General features: G+C 37.8%; 2 protein-coding genes and 1 non-coding gene across 3 annotated transcripts in view; 2 read left to right on the top strand and 1 right to left on the bottom strand.

Moving 5' to 3' along the window:
* Positions 1-66, top strand: part of trnar-ccu (transfer RNA arginine (anticodon CCU)) — a 73-nt gene extending 7 nt beyond the window's left edge. Inside the window, exon 1 of the tRNA in view lies at positions 1-66. This exon is cut by the window's left edge and continues 7 nt beyond it. This is a non-coding gene — a tRNA (tRNA-Arg).
* A 3019-nt stretch (positions 67-3085) lies between these two features.
* bzw1b (basic leucine zipper and W2 domains 1b) lies at positions 3086-10219 on the top strand. Its single transcript, XM_039665801.2, has 12 exons — positions 3086-3222; positions 4036-4108; positions 4328-4504; positions 4588-4682; positions 5954-6019; positions 6101-6236; positions 6306-6415; positions 7925-8095; positions 8174-8320; positions 9524-9662; positions 9738-9860; positions 9943-10219. Exons 2-12 carry the CDS (start codon positions 4045-4047, stop codon positions 9969-9971), a joined length of 1257 nt encoding a protein of 418 aa, XP_039521735.1. The 5' UTR covers positions 3086-3222; positions 4036-4044; the 3' UTR covers positions 9972-10219.
* A 1100-nt stretch (positions 10220-11319) lies between these two features.
* cd58 (CD58 molecule) lies at positions 11320-19127 on the bottom strand. Its single transcript, XM_089132883.1, has 6 exons — positions 18869-19127; positions 18342-18632; positions 16604-16840; positions 16401-16517; positions 14467-14571; positions 11320-14154 (listed from the first exon to the last, which is right to left on the bottom strand). Exons 1-6 carry the CDS (start codon positions 18927-18929, stop codon positions 14069-14071), a joined length of 897 nt encoding a protein of 298 aa, XP_088989009.1. The 5' UTR covers positions 18930-19127; the 3' UTR covers positions 11320-14068.
* Positions 19128-20268: the final 1141 nt, after the last annotated feature.

Below are 20268 nucleotides of genomic sequence, written 5' to 3' on the forward strand. Positions count from 1 at the left end.
TGGCCTAATGGATAAGGCACTGGCCTCCTAAGCCAGGGTTTGTGGGTTTGAGTCCCATCTGGGGTGGTTTGCAGCAGAGTGGCACAGCGGAAGCGTGCTGGGCCCATAACCCAGAGGTCGATGGATCGAAACCATCCTCTGCTAAGACTGCTTTCCTTATGTACATAGTCTGTTCCTACTTGAAGAAAAGTTTTCTCAGCTGTATGCTAAAACCTTCTGCAATCTTCACTTGTTCTAATCGATGAAAGAAGAGCACATTAAGTGTGCCTAAACGGAAGTCATTTTGAAAACAGTAGAGTATGCCAGGTCTGTTGTAGGGAGCAGAGTGGCGCAGCGGAAGCGTGCTGGGCCCATAACCCAGAGGTCGATGGATCGAAACCATCCTCTGCTAAGGCTTCTTTACTTTAAAGTTAATCTGTTCCTACTTGAAGAAAAGCTGTCAAATCTCTGTGCTAAAACTCTTTGATCTCATTTATGACAGAGGCACTTCATGTGTTATTAACGGCACTTGAGACTATAACGTTCCGTGATTTTTTTATCACTGTGTGTGGGGTCTCTCAGGTTTGGAAAATCGGCAGACAATTTTAAAATCATCCCGTGTGAACCAGCCTTAAACTACATTGTGTGCCGCAAACATTTTTCAAAGAGAGCTGCGAGAAGTGGAGAATGGTGGACTTTAGGCTATCTAGGCTATGCACGGAACGATTTTTTTAAGCGGAAAATTAATAATTTTCAGATGCATTTATAGTGTCTAAACCACTATATATTTTATATTGACATTATAATTATACATGTAGCCTACATTAATATGTTTTAAATAGAATTACAATTACTGTAGGCTAATATATGTAGCAGGGCAAGTTACTTTAGAAAAGACAATAATGAAGTGACTTTAACTTTGCCAGCTATATAAAATAATCTAGCATTTCCTCACGTTTTACCACTGCTTTTAGTGACAGTCGATATGCATGGGCCATTGGCAGTGATGGCCATACCACACCCACTCCCTCCCTTCTTCTCACAGCTAGCCACGCCCATTTAAGTTGCATTTTTCAAAAGGATTGTGAACTAGACTTGAGCTGAAAGAGGGGGGTTTCATGACCCTTTAAGAAATGGGCAAAGTTCACAACCAGGGTGAACAGTACAAACGAGGCAGAAATATTCAAAACACAAGGCAAACAGGAAAAACTACAATAAATTATACAGTCAAAAAACTGGTTAAATGCTCAGAATGATACCCAAAAGGAATAATAACTGTCAAAAGGAATGATAATCTTCTCAACTTGAGTGTGTGCAGGCTGTGCTAAATACAGCCAGACTGATGATCCAGCTGTGACCCGGAAGTCAAACCTCAGGGGGCGACGGACTCCCTCCTGTGGAGAACTGCTGCTATTTCAGGCTGGACAATCTGGGTTTCACAATGTCCTCAAAATGTTTGCACAAATATGCACATACACATTGTTTGTTGAAGGTCAATTCATTCTAACCCTAATAATAGATTTGGCTGACTTTGTTGAACCTATCGCATTACTGTGGGCAATCAGGACTTCATAACAACCATTGATTTTATTATTTACAACTCCACTTTTTAAACCAATGTCTGCAGATGGAGTCAAACCACAGAAAATAATTAAATATTCAACTTTAATTCATGCGACATCAAGTGTGATTTGCTGCAATGTTGGGATTGATCTGTTGGCTTCTGAATCACAAGAACATGTAAATGCTGACTTCAGCGGCCTTCATGTTACAGCTTGCTTGACTATGTTATTTGTCATAGTATTTATAGTGCTCTTTGTCGAAGGCTTTAACACAGAACAACAGTACTGACGGTAACAGCACTAATATTTACTCATATGGCACTTTCTGAACTGCCAGCTTTAACCCTGTAAATGCTGGTGCTATAGAATAGTCTGCTGCGCTACATTATTGTTAATATAATGTTATAATGCTGTTAAATAAATAATCTTATCAAGGTTTAATAGAAATATATAAACATTAAATAACAACACAAACATTGTGCAATAGGCCTATGTACTAGCTCTGACACAGTTCGGCTATATTTGCTATTCTTTTGTGGTCGATGATGCTCATTAGCTTAGTCTTAAATACAGAAAGTACACTTAAGGAGACAGAGCAGATTTCACACACAACACATACAAACTCTGTTTTGCATAAGCTGAAAGGATTCAGACTTCAGGACTTCAGACACAGAGTAACTGGAATAAATTGTATGTGTCTCGGTCACGTGACCCAGCGAATTGTTGTGAAGGACATTCTGGTCCAGGAAGGGTTGCACAACAGCATGAGATTAAAACTTTTGCCAGATGTGACGCATTATGTGCCGTTACTCTGAATCTGAGATAGTAGAGTACATTCTGAGACAATTTCTGATAACTGAATGAACACAACAGAATGAATGTATGATCATGCCCAACACTATTTTTTTTCTGTGTTCATCATCTGCCTCGAGATTTTTAAACAAAATTGAAAACCCTTACTTTATTTATATTATAAGTAAAATATTATTTTATGAATATAATTTTTCATTTAAATTGGCCACATTCAAAGAAGTAAAGCACTGTAAAAGACACTATTTGGATCACATCATAATTTGATTTTAATTTTTGGACATATAAATAATAGCAATGGACGACATGTTTTGCAGGTCCCGGATCAGGAGACCCAACTGACAGATTGGGCCTCTGAAAAAAAGTCCTTTTTAAATTTGAGTTAAATAACAACAACAACACTTCAATCTTTGAAAAAATATGATTTTGTTATTTTTGATCCAGAATGTGTGGAAATATTAGCATTCCCTTTCCTTTTCTTTCTTTGTTTTCAGTCTTTCTTGACGGACTGATGGAACAAATGATTCATGGACGATTAAAAAAAAACCCGGAAACGGAGCAAATTATTTTTAGAGGGAGACCAAGTTAGACGTTACGTAACGGTAACATGTTCAAAATATGAAGATTGCCTTCTTTAAATCGTGACCTAGCGAATTAATATTGAATTTACCTAAAATAGATCGGATAAAGGATAGCCATTTAGTTGTTTTTATCCATTTTGTCCGTATCCCCGTCACTGATCCACCCCCTGCAGATGGACTAGTCCAGCCTTTATTAAGCTGGTGCTGGCCGCGTGTGAGGAAGTGTTCTCGCCATTATACTATAGTTTGGATTACTCTTCGGATACAGTTGTCTTTCCTCAATTATTTCGGTAAGTTTTGCTTTAATGTGGTATTTTATGCAAAATATGGTTCGTATTTCATTTTTATTCTCGTGTGATTGACCCAGGGAGCCATTTTTAAGACATTTTGAGTTGTCACGGCACCTACGCAGTTGTAAAGTATGGGCTTTGATTTGGGTTTTGTCCAGGAGAATAAACGATTAGTTGCTTTTCTAGACTATTGACCCTAATTTAGTGTTGCCTAAAATCTAAAATTAAGAAGTTTCTAAAAATAAATCTTACAATACAAGCATAGATTTTTCATGATACAAGACTAGTGATTGTCGAACACAATTGAATTAATTCACTTTAATTATGCGAAACTGTCTATTTTAAGCGAGTCTGTGTGCCACTAACCAGCTGCAGATAAGTGAGCTGCTGTACAGTGATCATGATGGTGCTTCACACATGATCGCAGTCACCCGGGAAGGGGCGTGGCTAGCGATGGGCGGGCCTTAATTCGCAGGCCGCTCACTGGATGAGAAGCGCGTCTTTAAAGCAAACATTTTGGATCACACATTATAATGCATTATTAATTTTACCAAATCCTTGTTAATGTACATAAAGACTTCATCCTAGTCTAATAATAGGAGTATTGACCAGCTCATTTGAAGCTTAAAATTACATTTTTAAAATTAAATTATTGTTTATGTTTGATCGTCGAAATCCTGACTATAAAGTTTATCCCATTACTTTTATATGTTTGCGACAGAAATATGGCCTACTGTGAGGGTCGAAAAGCCTGTTTAAGTAGTTTTAAATCTAAAGCTTCCATAATTTGTAAATTTTAATTTTTCTTTTAAGGTATCTTTTATGAGTACTCAAAAGCAGCAGAAGCCAACGCTAACAGGCCAGCGTTTCAAGACACGCAAGAGAGGTTTGTCTTTATTTTTATTCAAAAGTTGTCGAAACGTTTCAATTACTTGTAAAACCTTTTATATATAGGCCTATATATATTGTGGCATGAAAGACATAGATTTGAATGTTCTGGTGTTATTAGTCAGTTTTAATAAACACTAGTTTAGACTCTGAACCTCATAGTTACTGAGATCCAGGCACGTCGCCTCACTTTCTTCTTTCTTATCCGTGTGAACAGATGAAAAGGAGAGATTTGACCCTACCCAGTTTCAGGAACACATCGTACAAGGACTAAATCAAACTGGCCCCGATTTGGAGGCTGTTGCCAAGTTCCTAGATTCCTCTGGTGCCAAGCTCGACTATCGGCGCTATGCGGAAACCCTGTTTGATATCCTGGTGGCTGGTGGAATGCTGGGTAAGAGGTCATGTGACTCTTTTGAACATGTTTCAGCAGTGAATTAGTGTTTAACTCGAGCGATCCTGTCTGTCGTTGTTCAGCTCCGGGAGGTGCCATATCTGACGACATGACTCGCACCAACTTCTGTCTCTTCACCGCACAAGAAGATGTGAAGACCATGAGAGCGTACGCTCAGGTATCTGAAGTCTCCATTAGGAATCTAATGGTGTTTTAGGCCCTGTTTTTAGCTGGTGTTCAAGCGCACGACGCTCTGAGCTTGTCCAATTTCGCACTGTGTTCGAACAGCTACTACTCTCCTCCATTGAGCTAATGTGTGTACATTATGGGAAGTGCTTGAACCAGACGAGATTTATACTGTCGTTTGAAAAACTACCGAACACGATGTTCTCCCCATTCCTGATTTCTAACACACTCCCAGGGTTCAGAGCAGACTCCATCTATGTTCATGTAAATCACACAAGCTTTTGTTCATTAAATCTCCGCTTGAAATCAGGACGGAAGTGTTTGAAAGTGGACGGAAGATATGAATTAACCCTTAAACGGGTTCTTCGTTTAACAGTCACACTCGGGAACTTCTTATTTAGGGCATATTTATATGTTTATAATATTTCTTGTTCTTTTTTGGTGTTTTGAGAATTTCAAAAAATACAAAAATTTATAATTAGTATTAATGCAATAATTATGACCAAATTTTCCCCCATTGAATATAATAGAAAAAACATTTAAAAAAAAAAAATTTTTTTTTAAAGCTGCATTTCATTGGAGTCAAGCCTAGGCCTCATAAAAGCAATTTTTGAAATTAAATGGATGCCATCTTGTGGACAAACTGAGCTTTTTAAAACTGTAAAATGTGTGTATAATCTGAATTTTTTTGGTGTGGATGTGTCCGTTTTGCGCTCTTGATGTTTTATAGATTCACCCCTTCACTGCTGTGTTTTTTTTTTTTTTTTTTTTCCTTCCAAGATAGTTGCTACTTTGTTGATTGTACACACATAAAAACTCAATATTTTTGCCAATTTCCCATTCATTTCCTATGGCGGTCATTTTTGACCCGAAGGTCCTGAGTGTGACTTTTTTTTTTTTTTATGACCACTTAGACTTTTCAAATCCTGTCCCCAATTTTTTTGGATGTTCATATACCAAGTACCAACTAAAGTCACCAAGTTTCGGACCATTCCGATGAAGCTACGACTTAACTTTTTTTATTTAAACGCCTTGACCCAAAGAACCCCAGAGGGTTAAAGGAGTAGTTCACTTTTGAATCTTTTTTTTTTCGTGTCATTTGGTTCATTCAATGATGACGAACTACTCCTTCAAGGTGTAAACGGGAAAGTGTCTCCGTCTACTGTTGATCCGATCCACCAAAACGCATCCTAATACCATCTGTAAACGGGGCCTGAAAATCTGAGACCACCTCAAATTGACTTCCTATTTGTGTTTTTTTAGGTTTTTAACAAGTTAATCCGGCGTTACAAGTACCTGGAAAAGGGTTTTGAAGAGGAGATCAAAAAGGTAACTTGAATCAAATATCAGCGTATAACATTTAAACTTGTAAAGACCAAAGACTGACGTTTCTGTGCCGTTTCCTCCCAGCTGCTCCTGTTCTTAAAAGGGTTCAGCGAGTCCGAGCGCAACAAGCTCGCCATGCTCACTGGCATCTTACTGGCCAACGGGAGCATATCCGCCTCTATCCTGGGCAGCCTCTTCAACGACAACTTGGTCAAAGAAGGTGCGTCTGACACGCGCTCGGGTTTGCTCTGATTCGCTTGTTTTTATGCTAAACGTGTTGCTTTAATAGGAGTGTCTCCGGCCTTCGCGGTGAAGCTGTTCAAAGCGTGGATCACGGAGAAGGACATTAACTCTGTGGCTTGCAGTCTGCGTAAGGTCGGCATGGACGACCGGCTGATGGTGAGTCTGAGTGCTTCCCAATCAGCCTTTATCTGTGACCACAATACACCATTTTATTTCTGTTTCCCAATCCTGCTCCTAAAGGACCCCCAACACTGCACGATTTCTTCGTCTCCTAATCAAATACGTGTTTCAGCTCCTCTTGTATATCCCCCATGTGATGGGCGGAGTTGAATCAGGTGTGTTTGAATGGGGAGATAAAGAAAACGTGTGGTGTTGGGGGTCCTTCAGGAGCAGGGTTGGGGAAACGCTGCACATTTAAAACTGCTGTTGACTGTGCTTACCAATGTAGTGTATATAATACAACAAAAGCAATTACACAAGTCATACATAGAAAAAGAAAACATGTGCACTCGATCAGTTTAGAAAGACGTACTAAAGATATGACTTTAAAACGTGTGCAAGGAATTTGTCCTAGTGCATAAAGACGTCTATTGTAGCCCTCAAACCGTATTCACTTTATAGCCCTTAATCCTGTAATTGTGGACACAGAGGACTCAAGTGTGATCCTAAATGTTATCACTGTCTTCGATAAAGTTTTGTTTATCCATTTATGGTGTTTTTATTTATTTTGGGGGTATTTTTGAATTTATTTACTTCAAAAAGTACCATATTTTCTGTGTTAATTATGCTTTGTTTTTTTAACTACATTAAAATCTCATTCCAATAAGTTCTTAGAGCAAAAACCTAAAGATGAAGTGACTTTGCTGTCACCTGGTGTCTTATTTTGGCTTATTTTAGAGTGCTCTAAATTACAGTTTTTCCCATTCATTTCTACGGGTGCCCATTTTTGACCCAGATACAAGATTAAGGAGTTTTTCTTTCACCCATTTAACATTGTAGAATTGAGTCAAAAACAATTGTGTGTTCAGGAGGCGAACTTAGGAAAAGTAGCCAAGTCTTGTACCGCTCAGATCAAGGGAAGTATTTTTAAAAAAATAAATAAACTATTTTGCCCACATTAGTCCAGACTACAGTTTAAGGGTTTAAACGTATCTGTACATTAGTGTAATGTGAGCAAGAGTCAGGCCGGTTTCACACTGCACGCGTTAGAGCGTAAGCAGTGTGTTTTTTTTTTTTTTTTTTCGTAGCAGGAGCAGCGGTGTCTCGATCGTTTCGGCATCCTGTCTATTTTTGCCGTGCGGCTTACGCTGAATTAAAGTGACAATGCATTGATCATGGCCAAAATACACAGCAGTTTTACCCAAAAGCGCATTGATATCTATTGTGTTTTAAACAATCAAATGACCGTTTGACCAAATGACAAAAAAAAAAAGATGAACCAAAAGTTATATAATATGGCCTATTCATTAATAAAAATAAGCTACTTGACCAGTCTTTTCTCTTAAATGTATTTGAAATTGAAATGAAGCAAAGCCAACTTACCCATTATAGTCCTTCATCTGTAAACACGCCGCATGGGTCAACGCTGCTAGTATGAAAGCAAAACGCGCGTGTCCTGCTTCCGCTCCCCTGGTAATCTCTGAACTGGTCGTGTGTTTGTTGCAGGAGCTGTTTCCGGTGAACAAGCGCAGCTACGAGTATTTCTCCAAGTACTTCACCGACGCTGGGCTGAAGGAGCTCTCGGACTTCTCCCGTAACCGGCAGTCGTTAGGAGCTCGTAAGGAGCTTCAGAAGGAGCTGCAGGAGCAGATGGCCCTGGGCGTCTCCTCCACCGAGGTCCGTCAACACACACGCCGCTGCAGGATCTGTTTCAGGAGGACTCCAAGACCAATCATGATCTCCTCTCTCTTCCAGATTATCGCCAGCTGCAAGGAGGAGATGAAGCGGAGCAGCATCTCTGAGCAGAAGATGATCGGCATCATGTGGACCAGCGTCATGAGCTTGATGGAGTGGAATAAGAAAGAGGAGCTGGTCGCAGAACAGACCATCAAACACTTGAAGGTTAGACGAGTGAACACTACTCGAACATCTCTCGAATATTTAAGTCTCACCCCAAGACGTCAGATAAGTCTTATGTAGGGCCCTTTGAAATTAGTCATTTATTTATTTTTTTTTCCCCCTGTTCATTTTTGGATTTCTGTTGCGTTTCAGTGATCAACAAGCTTGTTTAATAAACTTTACAAGTTTCATGATTTCAATTAAAGTTCAACAAATTGCAGAGTTTTTCCTCAATTTAGTTTCATTTTCAACAAATTCTGTGTTCGGTTTAAGTCTTCTAGATTCCATTTTAATGGTTTCCATTTAAAAAAGCATGTCTAATTGAATTCATAAAGACATTTAGAGCCCGACCGATAAAGGATTTTGAAGGCCAATACCGATACAAATATTTTTTTTTTTTGGTTTTAAAATCCGATATGTCGATATATATATATATATCGGCCGATTTCCGAAACGCGCAACAAAACATTAACAGATTTCCCTAACATTAGTATTTATGAGTTTTAACTAAAATAATATGATAATGCATTTAAAAAAAACTTTTTTTCTTTTATTGTCAGAACAGACTGATGATAGTGGCATTATCTAGCTTTGTGGTTAGCTAGTCTATGATGAGCCATAATTTAGCAATGGATTACGTCATACTGTAAAACGTACACATTTTCAATATAACAGGCCTAGGAGAGATGATACTTCTCATTGCTATAACTGTCACGCGCTATTAAAGAAATACTTCAGTCACATTGTCAAAAGTTAAAAGGACAGTCAGTCGACTACACTGTAACAACGTAACGTAACTATTACTAGCTAATTCCGCTTCACTCTCGACTTATTTAACAGCAGCAAAACTGGACATGATAGTCAAATGTTGTCATGCTTATTTGAGTTAAGAGAACTGATGGGGATGATCTTTTAATTGTTATTCAAGCGATGTATGTCTCGTGACCAACAGGGACGGTGTAGAGTGCCCTCTGGTGGACAAACTATACAACTTCAACACTCATGACATGGTTCAAGCGTGTTTCGTCCGTTTTTATTTTTGAAATATTCATTTATCGGCCATTATAACCGCCGATACCGATAGTTTGGAAAATACCTAATATCGGCCGATAATATTGGCCTGCCGATATATCGGTCTGGCTCTAAAGACATTAAAATGAATTAATTTATTAATGAACCTGTACCCATTGATCATGTGTTCCTCAGCAACACAGCCCTCTCCTGAAGGCCTTCACCACTCAGGGCCTTTCTGAGCTCACGCTTCTGCTGCGGGTCCAGGAGTACTGCTACGACAACATCCACTTCATGAACGCCTTCCAGAAGATCGTTCTGCTGCTCTATAAAGGTAAGCTCTGACCCCTGACCCCTGCTCCTGGAGAGCTGTGGTCCGCCGTTCTGACCTCTGCTGCTTCTCCTGCAGTGAATGTGGTGAGTGAAGAGGCGATTCTGAAGTGGTACACCGAAGCCCATCTCGCCAAAGGGAAAGGCTTCTTCCTGGAGCAGATGAAGAAGTTCGTGGAGTGGCTGAAGAGTGCAGAGGAGGGTGAGCGGCCGTCCCAGTCAAACCTGATGGTTCTTCTAGTAGAGGAAATGTGTATTTGATGCGAGTGTCTCCTGTGTTTCAGAATCTGAGTCTGAGGAGGAAACGGACTGAGCGGGAGGCCACATCACTTCCTTCAGATAATCTACTGCCAGAGTTGTGTCTTTTCTTATATTTTGAAGCTGAAGGGTCCTGATCATTTAAGGGCTTGACTTGCAGAACAGTTTTTAAAGTCTTGATTTGTTCTGTACTACTCGGTTTTTATGAGATCTTTAAGATGTTAGTTGGATATGTACTTGCATTGACTTTTTTTTTTATCTTCATTTTGACTTGATTCTAGAAAAATAAAGAATTAAGTCCAAGTCCTGCTTCAGTAGTTCTTTAAAGTTTCCAACTCTTTTAGGAAGACAAAATGGCACCACATTTGGTCACTGGTCATGTGACTGGACAGGTCATTTCACAGGAAATTAAGTTTAATTCAGTGACTTGCAATCCAGTTTGAACAATCTCAGTATGTTTACATGACAATGTCTTAATTGAGTAGTTTAATTATCTTTTTTCTGTACATATGCCATTATCAAAACAACCATTCACACAGATATGTGAAAACTAAAATGGCTGTGTTCTGCCAGGCCAGTAGTTTGTCACTTTCTAAAGAAACACTGTATTTATAGACTGAACGTGCATCAGTTTTCACATTTTTGTGGTTTACACTGAAACTACAACAGTATATTGTCTTAAACTTGTGCTTCAAAACAAGGGTTCGAGTCGCTGGATCGAGTTTTGATGGATGCCAGATCTTCTAAATGTATGACCGGGGCCTGTACCATGATGGTAGTTGAGCAAACTCAGGGTTACAGGATTAGTTTCGAGTTGACCAAACCAATCCAACCAGGATTTGTTGGTACCATGATGCTGATTATCAACTCAGGCTTTGATCTTGAGTTTTGGTGAGATCTCAGTAGCAAACAGCCAATCACATGCTGAGAGTGAAACCCATTCAAAACTCACTGATATTAATTTCTTGCGAGAGAAGTAGCGCAATTCACTTATTAAATAAAAGTATTAAAATATTAAGAATTTTTTTTTAAATACGCAAGAAAATAGCCGTCTATAAAAGAGGACCACTAAAACAAAGTCTCGCCACTAAATGTCAGTGCAAGTAAAAGTTGTGAAGTTAGTTTATACAGTTGATAAATTGAACATTTAAGCTCACATGTAGTCATTTTATAGCTTCATTTATTGATTCTAAAGTGTATTTATATTACCTTTTTACATGCGTATTCATTTACAGTTTTTCTGGATTGTTTACACACATTTCCTGCAAGTTTGCCTCATACTCTCAGAACTCTACACACAAAACTAAAAACACACACACAATCGGCAAAACCCCTCAATTCTAGTGCAAAATGAAACTTTACGTTCAAAACAATGTTATATATTCTCAAAATGTTATATCATATGAATAGACATTTATAAGAACCAGTTGAAGACTGATGTGCTCAATGTAAAACACTTCTTCTCCATTCATCATAATGACTAGGGCCTTCTTTGTTCAGTGTTACACTTACTTAAAATGTTTGAGAATATTGTTTTTATACCCAGAACACACAAATACACGGTAACAAATATATTTTATTTTTCCCACAAAAACAATGGGAGATAGATCGCACACCAACCGTACACCCCAACCAACACAAAGTTGCACATATAGTGGTCTACATACAAAACAACAGAAAATTTTTTTTTTATGCTGTTACAGTAAAACAATAAATACTGTAAATAAATATCTATGCTGCATCCTCTCTTCGGTTTTGGTATTTTATGCTAAAGCTCTGATTGCTAATTGTAAAACTGTGTGACGGGTGTTTGCCCATGTGACGAGTAGGGATGGGCAAAACGATTAAATGACGAGTCAGTGCGAATTTTGAATGGCAGTGTGTTCCTCATGAAAACAAGAGATTTTCTGCATGAAAATCGTGCCAAATGCAGAGAATTGTGTGTAGTGTTTTGAAAAAAAGTGTGTTTTAGAGCTGCAATTTGAGTGTAAAGCAGGAATTGTGCTTGTAGTTCAGCAGAACTGGTTTAGGGAGTTGGTGAATGAGTTACATGTTCTGGTCATTGTGTCTCAAGTACCATAAATTGTGTGTAAACAACTGAGAAAAACTGTAAAATAATTAATTGTGTAATGAATAATTAACTGCGTAATAATTGATTAACTGAAATTGTACATGTCAGATCGTTTTAGGGTATAATAATTACAGGATTAATTTCAAAATCCTGAAGATTTATTTACTAAAAGCCGTGATATTGTCTTTCAAAATAATTTGCTGTGGAGTGACTTTATCACATCAGATTTGTGTCAATTTGGTCAAAGCTGATTGGTCTAAGTTCGGTTTGCATCCTGGAACAAAACGTGCCCCGGACCAGGTTAGCCGCGGAGCGTAAGTTACTATGGCGATGAACACTGCTAAAAGCCAAACCACTTTCATGGTGCCTAAAACCCAGGGTTGGCACAAACTAAACTGAAACATATCGGGCTAGCCACCACTGATCTCTAAGGATTTGATTAAATATCAGGATTACGTTGTCTTGAGTTTATTGGAAAGGGCTGAGATATCAATACTCAAAACCATGATCAGCAACGCAGCGATTTAATGATGAATGCACAGATTTGATAAACTTGAAAAGCAAAATTTATCAAAAGATCAAAATGACAAGTTATAATCGATAAATGAAATTTACTGTTACATGATCCCCAATTATTTCATGATTTCTAGTATTTGTCAAGGCTTTACTTTTTATTTCAATTCATTTAATTTACCTGTGACTCAGATTTGTTACATGACAACATTAAATAAGATTCTTAAAGGGATACAAAATTGAAATGTCTGTCATTTACTCCCCCTCAAGTTGTTGCAAACCTGTCTGAGTTTTTCTCTTCTGCTGAACACAAAACAAGATATTCTGAACCGTTGTTTTGCACCATTGACTTCCATAGTAGAAAAAATATTACAAATAAATAAGTTCCAATCGCTCTTCAAAATATCTTGTTTTGTGTTCAGCAGAAGAGAGAAACTCGTACAGGTTTGCAACAACTTGAGGGGGAGTAAATGAAAGTATCCCTTTAAGGGTCAAACATTTTTCTAGTGGCACACTAGTTTTCACCAAGCTACCTGCTTATCACCTCAGACTGATGCTGCGTTCATGTGCTATGGTAATTATGGTAAATACCAAAAGCCGACGTGGAAAATGCACATGAACACCCCCTCATGTGGTATTTACCACTGGGCAACTCGTAGAATATTTTGATGGACGAGTTGCCGAGATGAGATCTTTTCAAAATGGCGGAGAGTACCGCAAGAGTCGTGAATAATAAAAATATATATAATTCATGATCTAGAAAATATACAGCATATTATTTACCTTTTGAGTTTTGATCAATCATTTTCTTGCTGTTGCAGATGACTTAAGCAATCTAAAATAGCTTTAGCTAAATAACAGGTCTGGATCTCCATCGTTTTACCACATTACGACAACAAAAGCACTTGAACGCAACACACTGGTAAATACCAGTTCACAAGTGGAAAATATCCTACTTTCCATAGCACGTGAACGCAGACTAACTAGTGCTCCAATAAAATGATAAATTATTCCCTCACAAGTAAATCTCTCAATGAGTAAAACTGGCTGTTAACAGTATGACTACACATTGCTATTTGCAAATACATTTTTAAATTGCTCCAAGTTTATTAATCTACACTTGTAAGAAAGTAGCAGTTGCTGTAGAAAGTAAGAAAGTAGGAAAGTAGCACCTCTGCTTAGATTGAATCTGACCCTGTTTGCATGAAACAAGCTGATCCCGAGCAGGTTTGAGTTCAATGAAGAACCTAGCAACATGAACATCAAATCGTCCACCGTGAAATCCTGATAACGGAGTAATCCACGTACGGACAATAGGCCTGTTCTCTAAAGATTGTGTTTTCAAGCCCCCAAAATGCTGTGTAAATGAATGACCAAAGCACATTATTATTCCGTTTATGGTGGAAAACGGTGACATGTAAACGGGGTGTTTTTTCTTTCTTTTTTTTTTTTATGAAGACACCGGCCTCTTAAAGCTGAAAACTTTGTATTGCTTAATTACTTATGAAGCTCCACGTTGTGAAAGAGATGTGGGTTCTGGGGTGTTGAAGTTAGTTGTGTGTCCCAGTCTACAGCTCTTCAAGGCTCTCTTGTTTTGATCCAGTGAGGGTTTCCTGTTCACGAGCTGCTGTCTCTTCAATGCCATTGTGTTTTTCTAAAATACGTTTCCAGAAATTATCCCGTAAACAATAAAATGATAAAGCAATTTTAAGTTAATTTGATAAGCCAGAAAAGAGTCAAACCAAATTTGCTAAAAAGAACGCTATGAATGTGTTGTTTAAAATTTCTAGTAAACAAAACTAAGATTAACTATTAACTAATACTGAAAAAAACACCAATTTGGGTTCATTGAAGACAAATTTTTTTTAAAAAGAGCTATATTGTAGAAACAGGGAGATGTATTAATATAAGCTGAGCAAGTCGTCAGCAAGACTGGCATCGAATCAAACTCTCTAAACACGCTCACCTGAATCATCTTCCGTCGGTGCATTAAATTTAACTTCTTCCTTATTTTCTTGCTCCTCCGTTTTCTCTCCATCCCCGCCGTCTGTTCCCTGCTTAGATCCCTGTGCTGGAAAAAGGAATAACTTATCGACTCAACTCTGTGATGATAACCTTAAAATCTATTAGTATGTGTTGAACTTTCAAACTAAATCCAATAATCACAATAAATAGATTTTGGCATTCTCTGAAAAGGAAACCTTTGATTGGTTGTTAGCAGGGACGTGCACAGACATTTTGAGGGGCAGGGGCTCAAGTGAAAAAAAGGGCACTTCTCATATTTTTTTTTTTTTTTTTTTACTTTTTTTAAGCAAAAAAGTATATATATTAACACAACTCTAATATTTTTTTAAAAATATTTAAAAAGTTAATTAATTTTATCTTCCTCAAACTCTTTAATTTTCAAAAGATGGCTACAAAATAGTCAGTTCACACAGAAATCATGGTCCCCTTAGTATTCATAGGTTTATAGAGCAGCAAAGGAAACCATGCCACAGTGCGTCAATCAAAGACATATTTGATACACCAGATGGTGACATGGACTTCACATTTCAGGGAGAACTGTGGCCCTGTTTACACGAGAACGCTCGCGGGTGAAAACGTAAAAATATTTTATCGGATGTGCCTTTTGTTTACACGGTGACGGGCGTTTTTGAGGCTCACCTCCCAGGAAACCCTCCAGAGTGGAAATCTTAAAAACGCTCCACCGCCGCGTAAAAGTCTGCTTGACAGTGAAGGTTGTACACAAGCGCGTGGACTTGGTGTTGTTGTAGTATGCACTCCTAGCCGCCTGGAGTGCATACTACATTGAATTTCACACACTTTTGTGTCTTCATCTGGACGCGGATTTCACACCCAAAACGCTCATCTAAACGCAGAATAAAAAAAGATGACGCAACGCCACTTTTGCGTATTCTCTTCAGAATCGTTTCCGTGTAAACATAGCCTAAATCATCAAATAAAACCTTCAAAATCCACATTTCGAGTTTGTTTCTGTTTGCATCTGTAGATTTCTTCTAAATTCACCAATTTAGATTTCTAAACTTCAGGGAAAAGACTCTTGATGTAGCTATGTAAGTCATTAACTTAATAATAAGAATTTTAGGCCATACAAGTCCGGATTTTCCATACAAGGCCATAAATTGCATTTAGCCACGTCTTAAATTGATATGCACATTGCTTTGTGGTTGTTATACGTTTCTGCATGCTTGCTGATCCAAGCCAATACATTTTACAGGCCATTTACAAGTTATTTTTCTTGTTTTACTGAAAATGATCCGCATAACCGTCAGAACACGAGCACGAGACGCATGGGATTATTATATTCCACACTTTTGGATCTTTTTATAAAGCTATAAGATGGTCACCAGGCACTGCCATTAAATGGACACGCGGAAGCAGAACCGTTTCACCTTTCGTGTTCAGAAAAGGGTACGCCGCTTTAGACCAGAAATAACAATAAAACAGTCCTAAGTTAACTGTCCTTATAATAAAAGACAAGCATAATAATAAAATTAAGTTGCGTATGACTGTTTTTTACGGGGGGTTTTGTTCAGTTTATAGTTTTCAAGGTTGCCCATATTTTGTGCCGTCTGAACTTGTAACTTTTTAATGAACTGACACCAATTGCTATGGTTAAATTTTGAGCATAAAAAAACATGAATATAATTATACATCAGAGATAAACAAAATTGCCCATAAATGAGCTGTCAACCTGATATGCACCCAGTGACGGTCAACACTTAGCTCTCGTGCCCCTGATGATCTACTTCTGTTTATCCGAGCTCCTTGCACATATACTATACAATGCTCTAAACACCACAAACACATCAAATCTGCTGTATACATGGGAAATTGAAAGCCATATCTTTATGGTTATTATGAGCATAGATATCTTACCATGTCTTTTGTGTCGTTTGAAACAAATGACGGCAACTACGATCACCAGAATAACAACAGCAATGATGATGGACAATGGAACAACTAGAATGATATTCTGATGTAATAGTGATCCATCTAAACACAATAACATCACAATAGTTATAAGCCATCTTGATCGTGAAGTCTGTAAAGAGCATGACTGTAGTGAGCCTGAAGCAGACCTGTGTCGCAGTCTTTCAGAGAGAAGTTGCTGCTCCGCTCGCTCACTTCATTCTTCACAGTACACGTGTAGACGGAGTCCGGCGTCTCCTCTCCGCTGAGGCGAAGCTCCTGCCCCGACTGTGGTGCTGAACCGGACCCGGTCCATGTGTAAGAGACACGAGACTGAGACACTGAACACAACAGAGTTCTGGAAGTGTCGTTCAGATGACAGATCACGACCGGCTCCGGCACAGCATCTGAGGAAACAGGAATGGTGGATTCACCAAGTCAGGGTAAATACTCTTATAACAGAAGATCTCATCTCAGGGATTTTGTTTCCGCCACGGAAAAAAGACATTTAAAGGAGAAGTTCACTTTTAAAAAAAAAACTTTTGCTGATAATTTACTCTCCCCCATGTCATCCAAGATGTCCATGTCTTTCTTTCTTCAGTGGAAAAGAAATTAAGGTTTTTGATGAAATCATTCCAGGATTTTTCTCCATATAATGGACTTCAATGGGAACCAAACGGTTCAAGGTCCAAATGAGGAGAATCACGAACGTGCATCACAGAACAGAGCAAGGCGAGCATTTGAGCTTATAAAATTTAAAATTTGTTATTTATTTATTAAATGAGCGATCGTTTCGCTTGATAAGACCCTTATTCATCGTCTGGAGTCGTTTAAAGCCCTTTGAACAGTTTGCACTGAAACTGTCTTTTGGACCTTGAACCGTTTGGTTCCCATTGAAGTCCATTATATGGAGAAAATCCTGGAATGTTTTCATCAAAAACCTTAATTTCTTTTTGACTGAAGAAAGAAAGACATGGACATCTTGGATGACATGGGGGCGAGTAAATTATCAGCAAAAGTTTTTTTTTGTTTTAATAAATGAATTACTTCTTTAAAAGATAATTGCAACTTTTATCTCACAATTCTGACTTTCTCATAACTGCCTAATATAAGTCACTCTTGCATGTTAAAAAGTCAGAATTGTAAAAACTCGCAATTCTGAGACTTAATAACATATATCTGACTGTATAACACATTCTGACTTTATATCCCACAAATATGTCTTTATATCTCACAATTATGACTTCATATTCAGCAATTATATCACGCAATTCAGAATTGTTCAGAAAAGTCAGAATTGCCAGGTGTAAACTCATAATTGCGAAGAAAAACAAGTCAGAAGTGTGAGATAAAAAAAGTCACATTTACCTTTTTTTAGTATTATTCAACAGTGACACAAGCTTCCATACATGGCCACAAGACATTAACATGTTTGAAACATATTCTTACAGATGGATTTGCCTGGTTTAATACATGAGGATATTTTACATGATGATAACTTGAAATTCACAAAATTGCATTCTGAATGATTAAAAATGCATTAAAAAGATGCATAATTATTTTGTAGCTTAATTTAACTTAAATTATAGCGATTTTCCATCTGTGTCACAAATTTCCAGGATTGTTTTCTATAAAATAAAAATAAATGACATGAAACAATTACATCCTGGAAAGTCCTAAATAGATGACAGATTGAATCAGCTATTTCATTCATCAACAGAATGCATTGTCTCTCTTGAAAACACACTATAGTGTGTACAGTAGTACAGTGTTGTGTTTAGTGTGCATCATAAGCTGAACCAACCAGATTTTCTCGGTCCTCCAGTTCCCAGCTGTCTTAGCACAGGTATTCAACACATTACATCAGTGAAACCAGCAATACTCCCATGTTATTTCATTATCACTTACCAATAACTTTAACTTCATTGTCAGAGTTTTGCAGCTTCCCGTTGATCGTTATTATAGACCTGTAAGTCCCACTGTCACGACTGGTCATCTGATGGACCGTGAGCTGTCCAGTAATGACTTCGATCTCTGATCTTCCCTTGAACTGACCATATTCTAGAAACTCAGTCAGATCATTTTCAGCCACCTTGTTTCCATTGTGTGTCCACAAAATTTCCTCAGGCTTTCCTTGAATATTGGGTTTTAAAGTCAGACTCGTCCCATTCTCGACATAGACGACAGACGTTACAGCATCTGATTAATATTTAGACAAAGGTAAAGATAGATCAATGGTACAAGGTAAAACTTCAAAAATATAGCTGCTGCATCTAAAAGCTGCGTTTTACATTGGAAATCCCGGCCTATTAGCTTTAGGTGCTAAACAATGTTCACGCTTGAAGAGCTTATGTAACCAACAATTAAAAACTTTCAATAATATTTACAGAGTATGAAGCAAATAACCATGACAAGTAATAAAGAACATCACTTACTGAATAATCTTGATAGTATTAAACAGATGTAAAGACCCGATACTTCCCAAAGCGATCTCATTGTTTTTACTTTCGATCAGCTGAGGTAAACCGGTCCGGCCAGGCAGCGCTCGCGCACCGCGCGCGATTAGCAGTGTGTGTCTTTAATGTGTTCGAGACTGAAGCTGTAATTAAAAATGAGAATGAGGTATATGTAAGATCCCTGTGGCAATTTAACCGGTTACTGGATTGTTGTTAAGCTGCCATACAGGAATACCCTCAAAGCACTCACCTTTTCAATGGTGTTTGTAGCCTATTATATAAGCTCCACCCTTACCTATACACCTGCTAAACTTCCTGTTTCATTAAATGGAGATATCAAAATGGTGAAAAAGTGGTTATATTGTTCTTATGTGAACTGGTCTGGGAGACATTGAAAGGTATCTGCCGCATTGAACATGGGCTGCTGTAAATTATGGAGGAAAATTGAAAAGTGAGAAGCTTCACTTGAAACAAAGTGATCACATGAGTTTGAGATCACATAAATTCTGTTGTCAACGTTTCCACGAAACGTGATCTTTTAATTACTATCAACATTATGGCCAACTTTACACAAAATCGTACCTTATTTGTAATCTCCGGTTATTTTTAGGCATTTTTTTTTTTTTTTACATTTTAGTAACTTTCTGTTGTGGTCACACTTTAGATTAGGGTCCAATTCTCACTATTAGCAAACAATTAAGTACAAATTTTGCCTCAATACAGTTCTAATTATTGCTTATTAATAGTTAGTAAGGTAGTTGTTAGGTATTGAGTGGATTATAGTGTCATGCAGAATTAATATGCCAGCATATACAGCCTAATATGCATGTTAATAAGCAGCTTATAGTGAGAATTGGACCCTAAACTAAAGTGTCACCGGATGTAGGCCTATTACTCAACTCATCCATTATGTTCTTCAAAGCAAAAGTTTGATTTTGTAGATAATCTTGATCTTGTCCCTGTTTCCTTTTCTCTTTCATCCTGACAGACAGGTGTTGGTCATCTACTGTGTGTGTATGCATTCATCACTGTCCTCACTCCTAGTACTCAAACAACTAGTACTCTTCTACACAAACTACGGCAAGAAACATGCTTCCCAAAACAAAACCAGGCAATGATGTACCATTAGGAAGATTAAAAAAAAAAAAAAAAAAACAGACATAAACGATATGAATAAAACAGCAAAATACATTCACATTTTTCTTTGTATGAATTTATGTTTTAATAATGATATACTGATATCAACAGCTATTGAGTACAGACACACACAGTGCCATGTACAGTACTGGGCAGATTACTTATAATCTGTTACTGATTCCAAATTACATGACAATTCTAGTCAGTCAACAAAAGATTCGATTTTGAACTAACTCTTTTAT

Source organism: Pimephales promelas, chromosome 7, assembly GCF_988280905.1.
Source record: "Pimephales promelas chromosome 7, fPimPro1.hap1.1, whole genome shotgun sequence".
In the NCBI taxonomy this organism is placed as follows: Eukaryota; Metazoa; Chordata; class Actinopteri; order Cypriniformes; family Leuciscidae; genus Pimephales; species Pimephales promelas.

Bases quoted from the DNA above. Each gene is read 5' to 3' on its own strand.
- cd58 (XM_089132883.1), bottom strand. From the start codon at position 18,929: ATGAGATCGCTTTGGGAAGTATCGGGTCTTTACATCTGTTTAATACTA. The intron at 18,633-18,868 runs GTAAGTGATGTT...AATATTAATCAG, and splicing joins AATACTATCAAGATTATTCA to ATGCTGTAACGTCTGTCGTC. The intron at 16,841-18,341 runs GTAAGTGATAAT...CTGTTTCCTCAG, and splicing joins CAATGAAGTTAAAGTTATTG to ATGCTGTGCCGGAGCCGGTC.
- bzw1b (XM_039665801.2), top strand. From the start codon at position 4,045: ATGAGTACTCAAAAGCAGCAGAAGCCAACGCTAACAGGCCAGCGTTTC. The intron at 6,020-6,100 runs GTAACTTGAATC...GTTTCCTCCCAG, and splicing joins TTGAAGAGGAGATCAAAAAG to CTGCTCCTGTTCTTAAAAGG. The intron at 9,861-9,942 runs GTGAGCGGCCGT...CCTGTGTTTCAG, and splicing joins GCTGAAGAGTGCAGAGGAGG to AATCTGAGTCTGAGGAGGAA.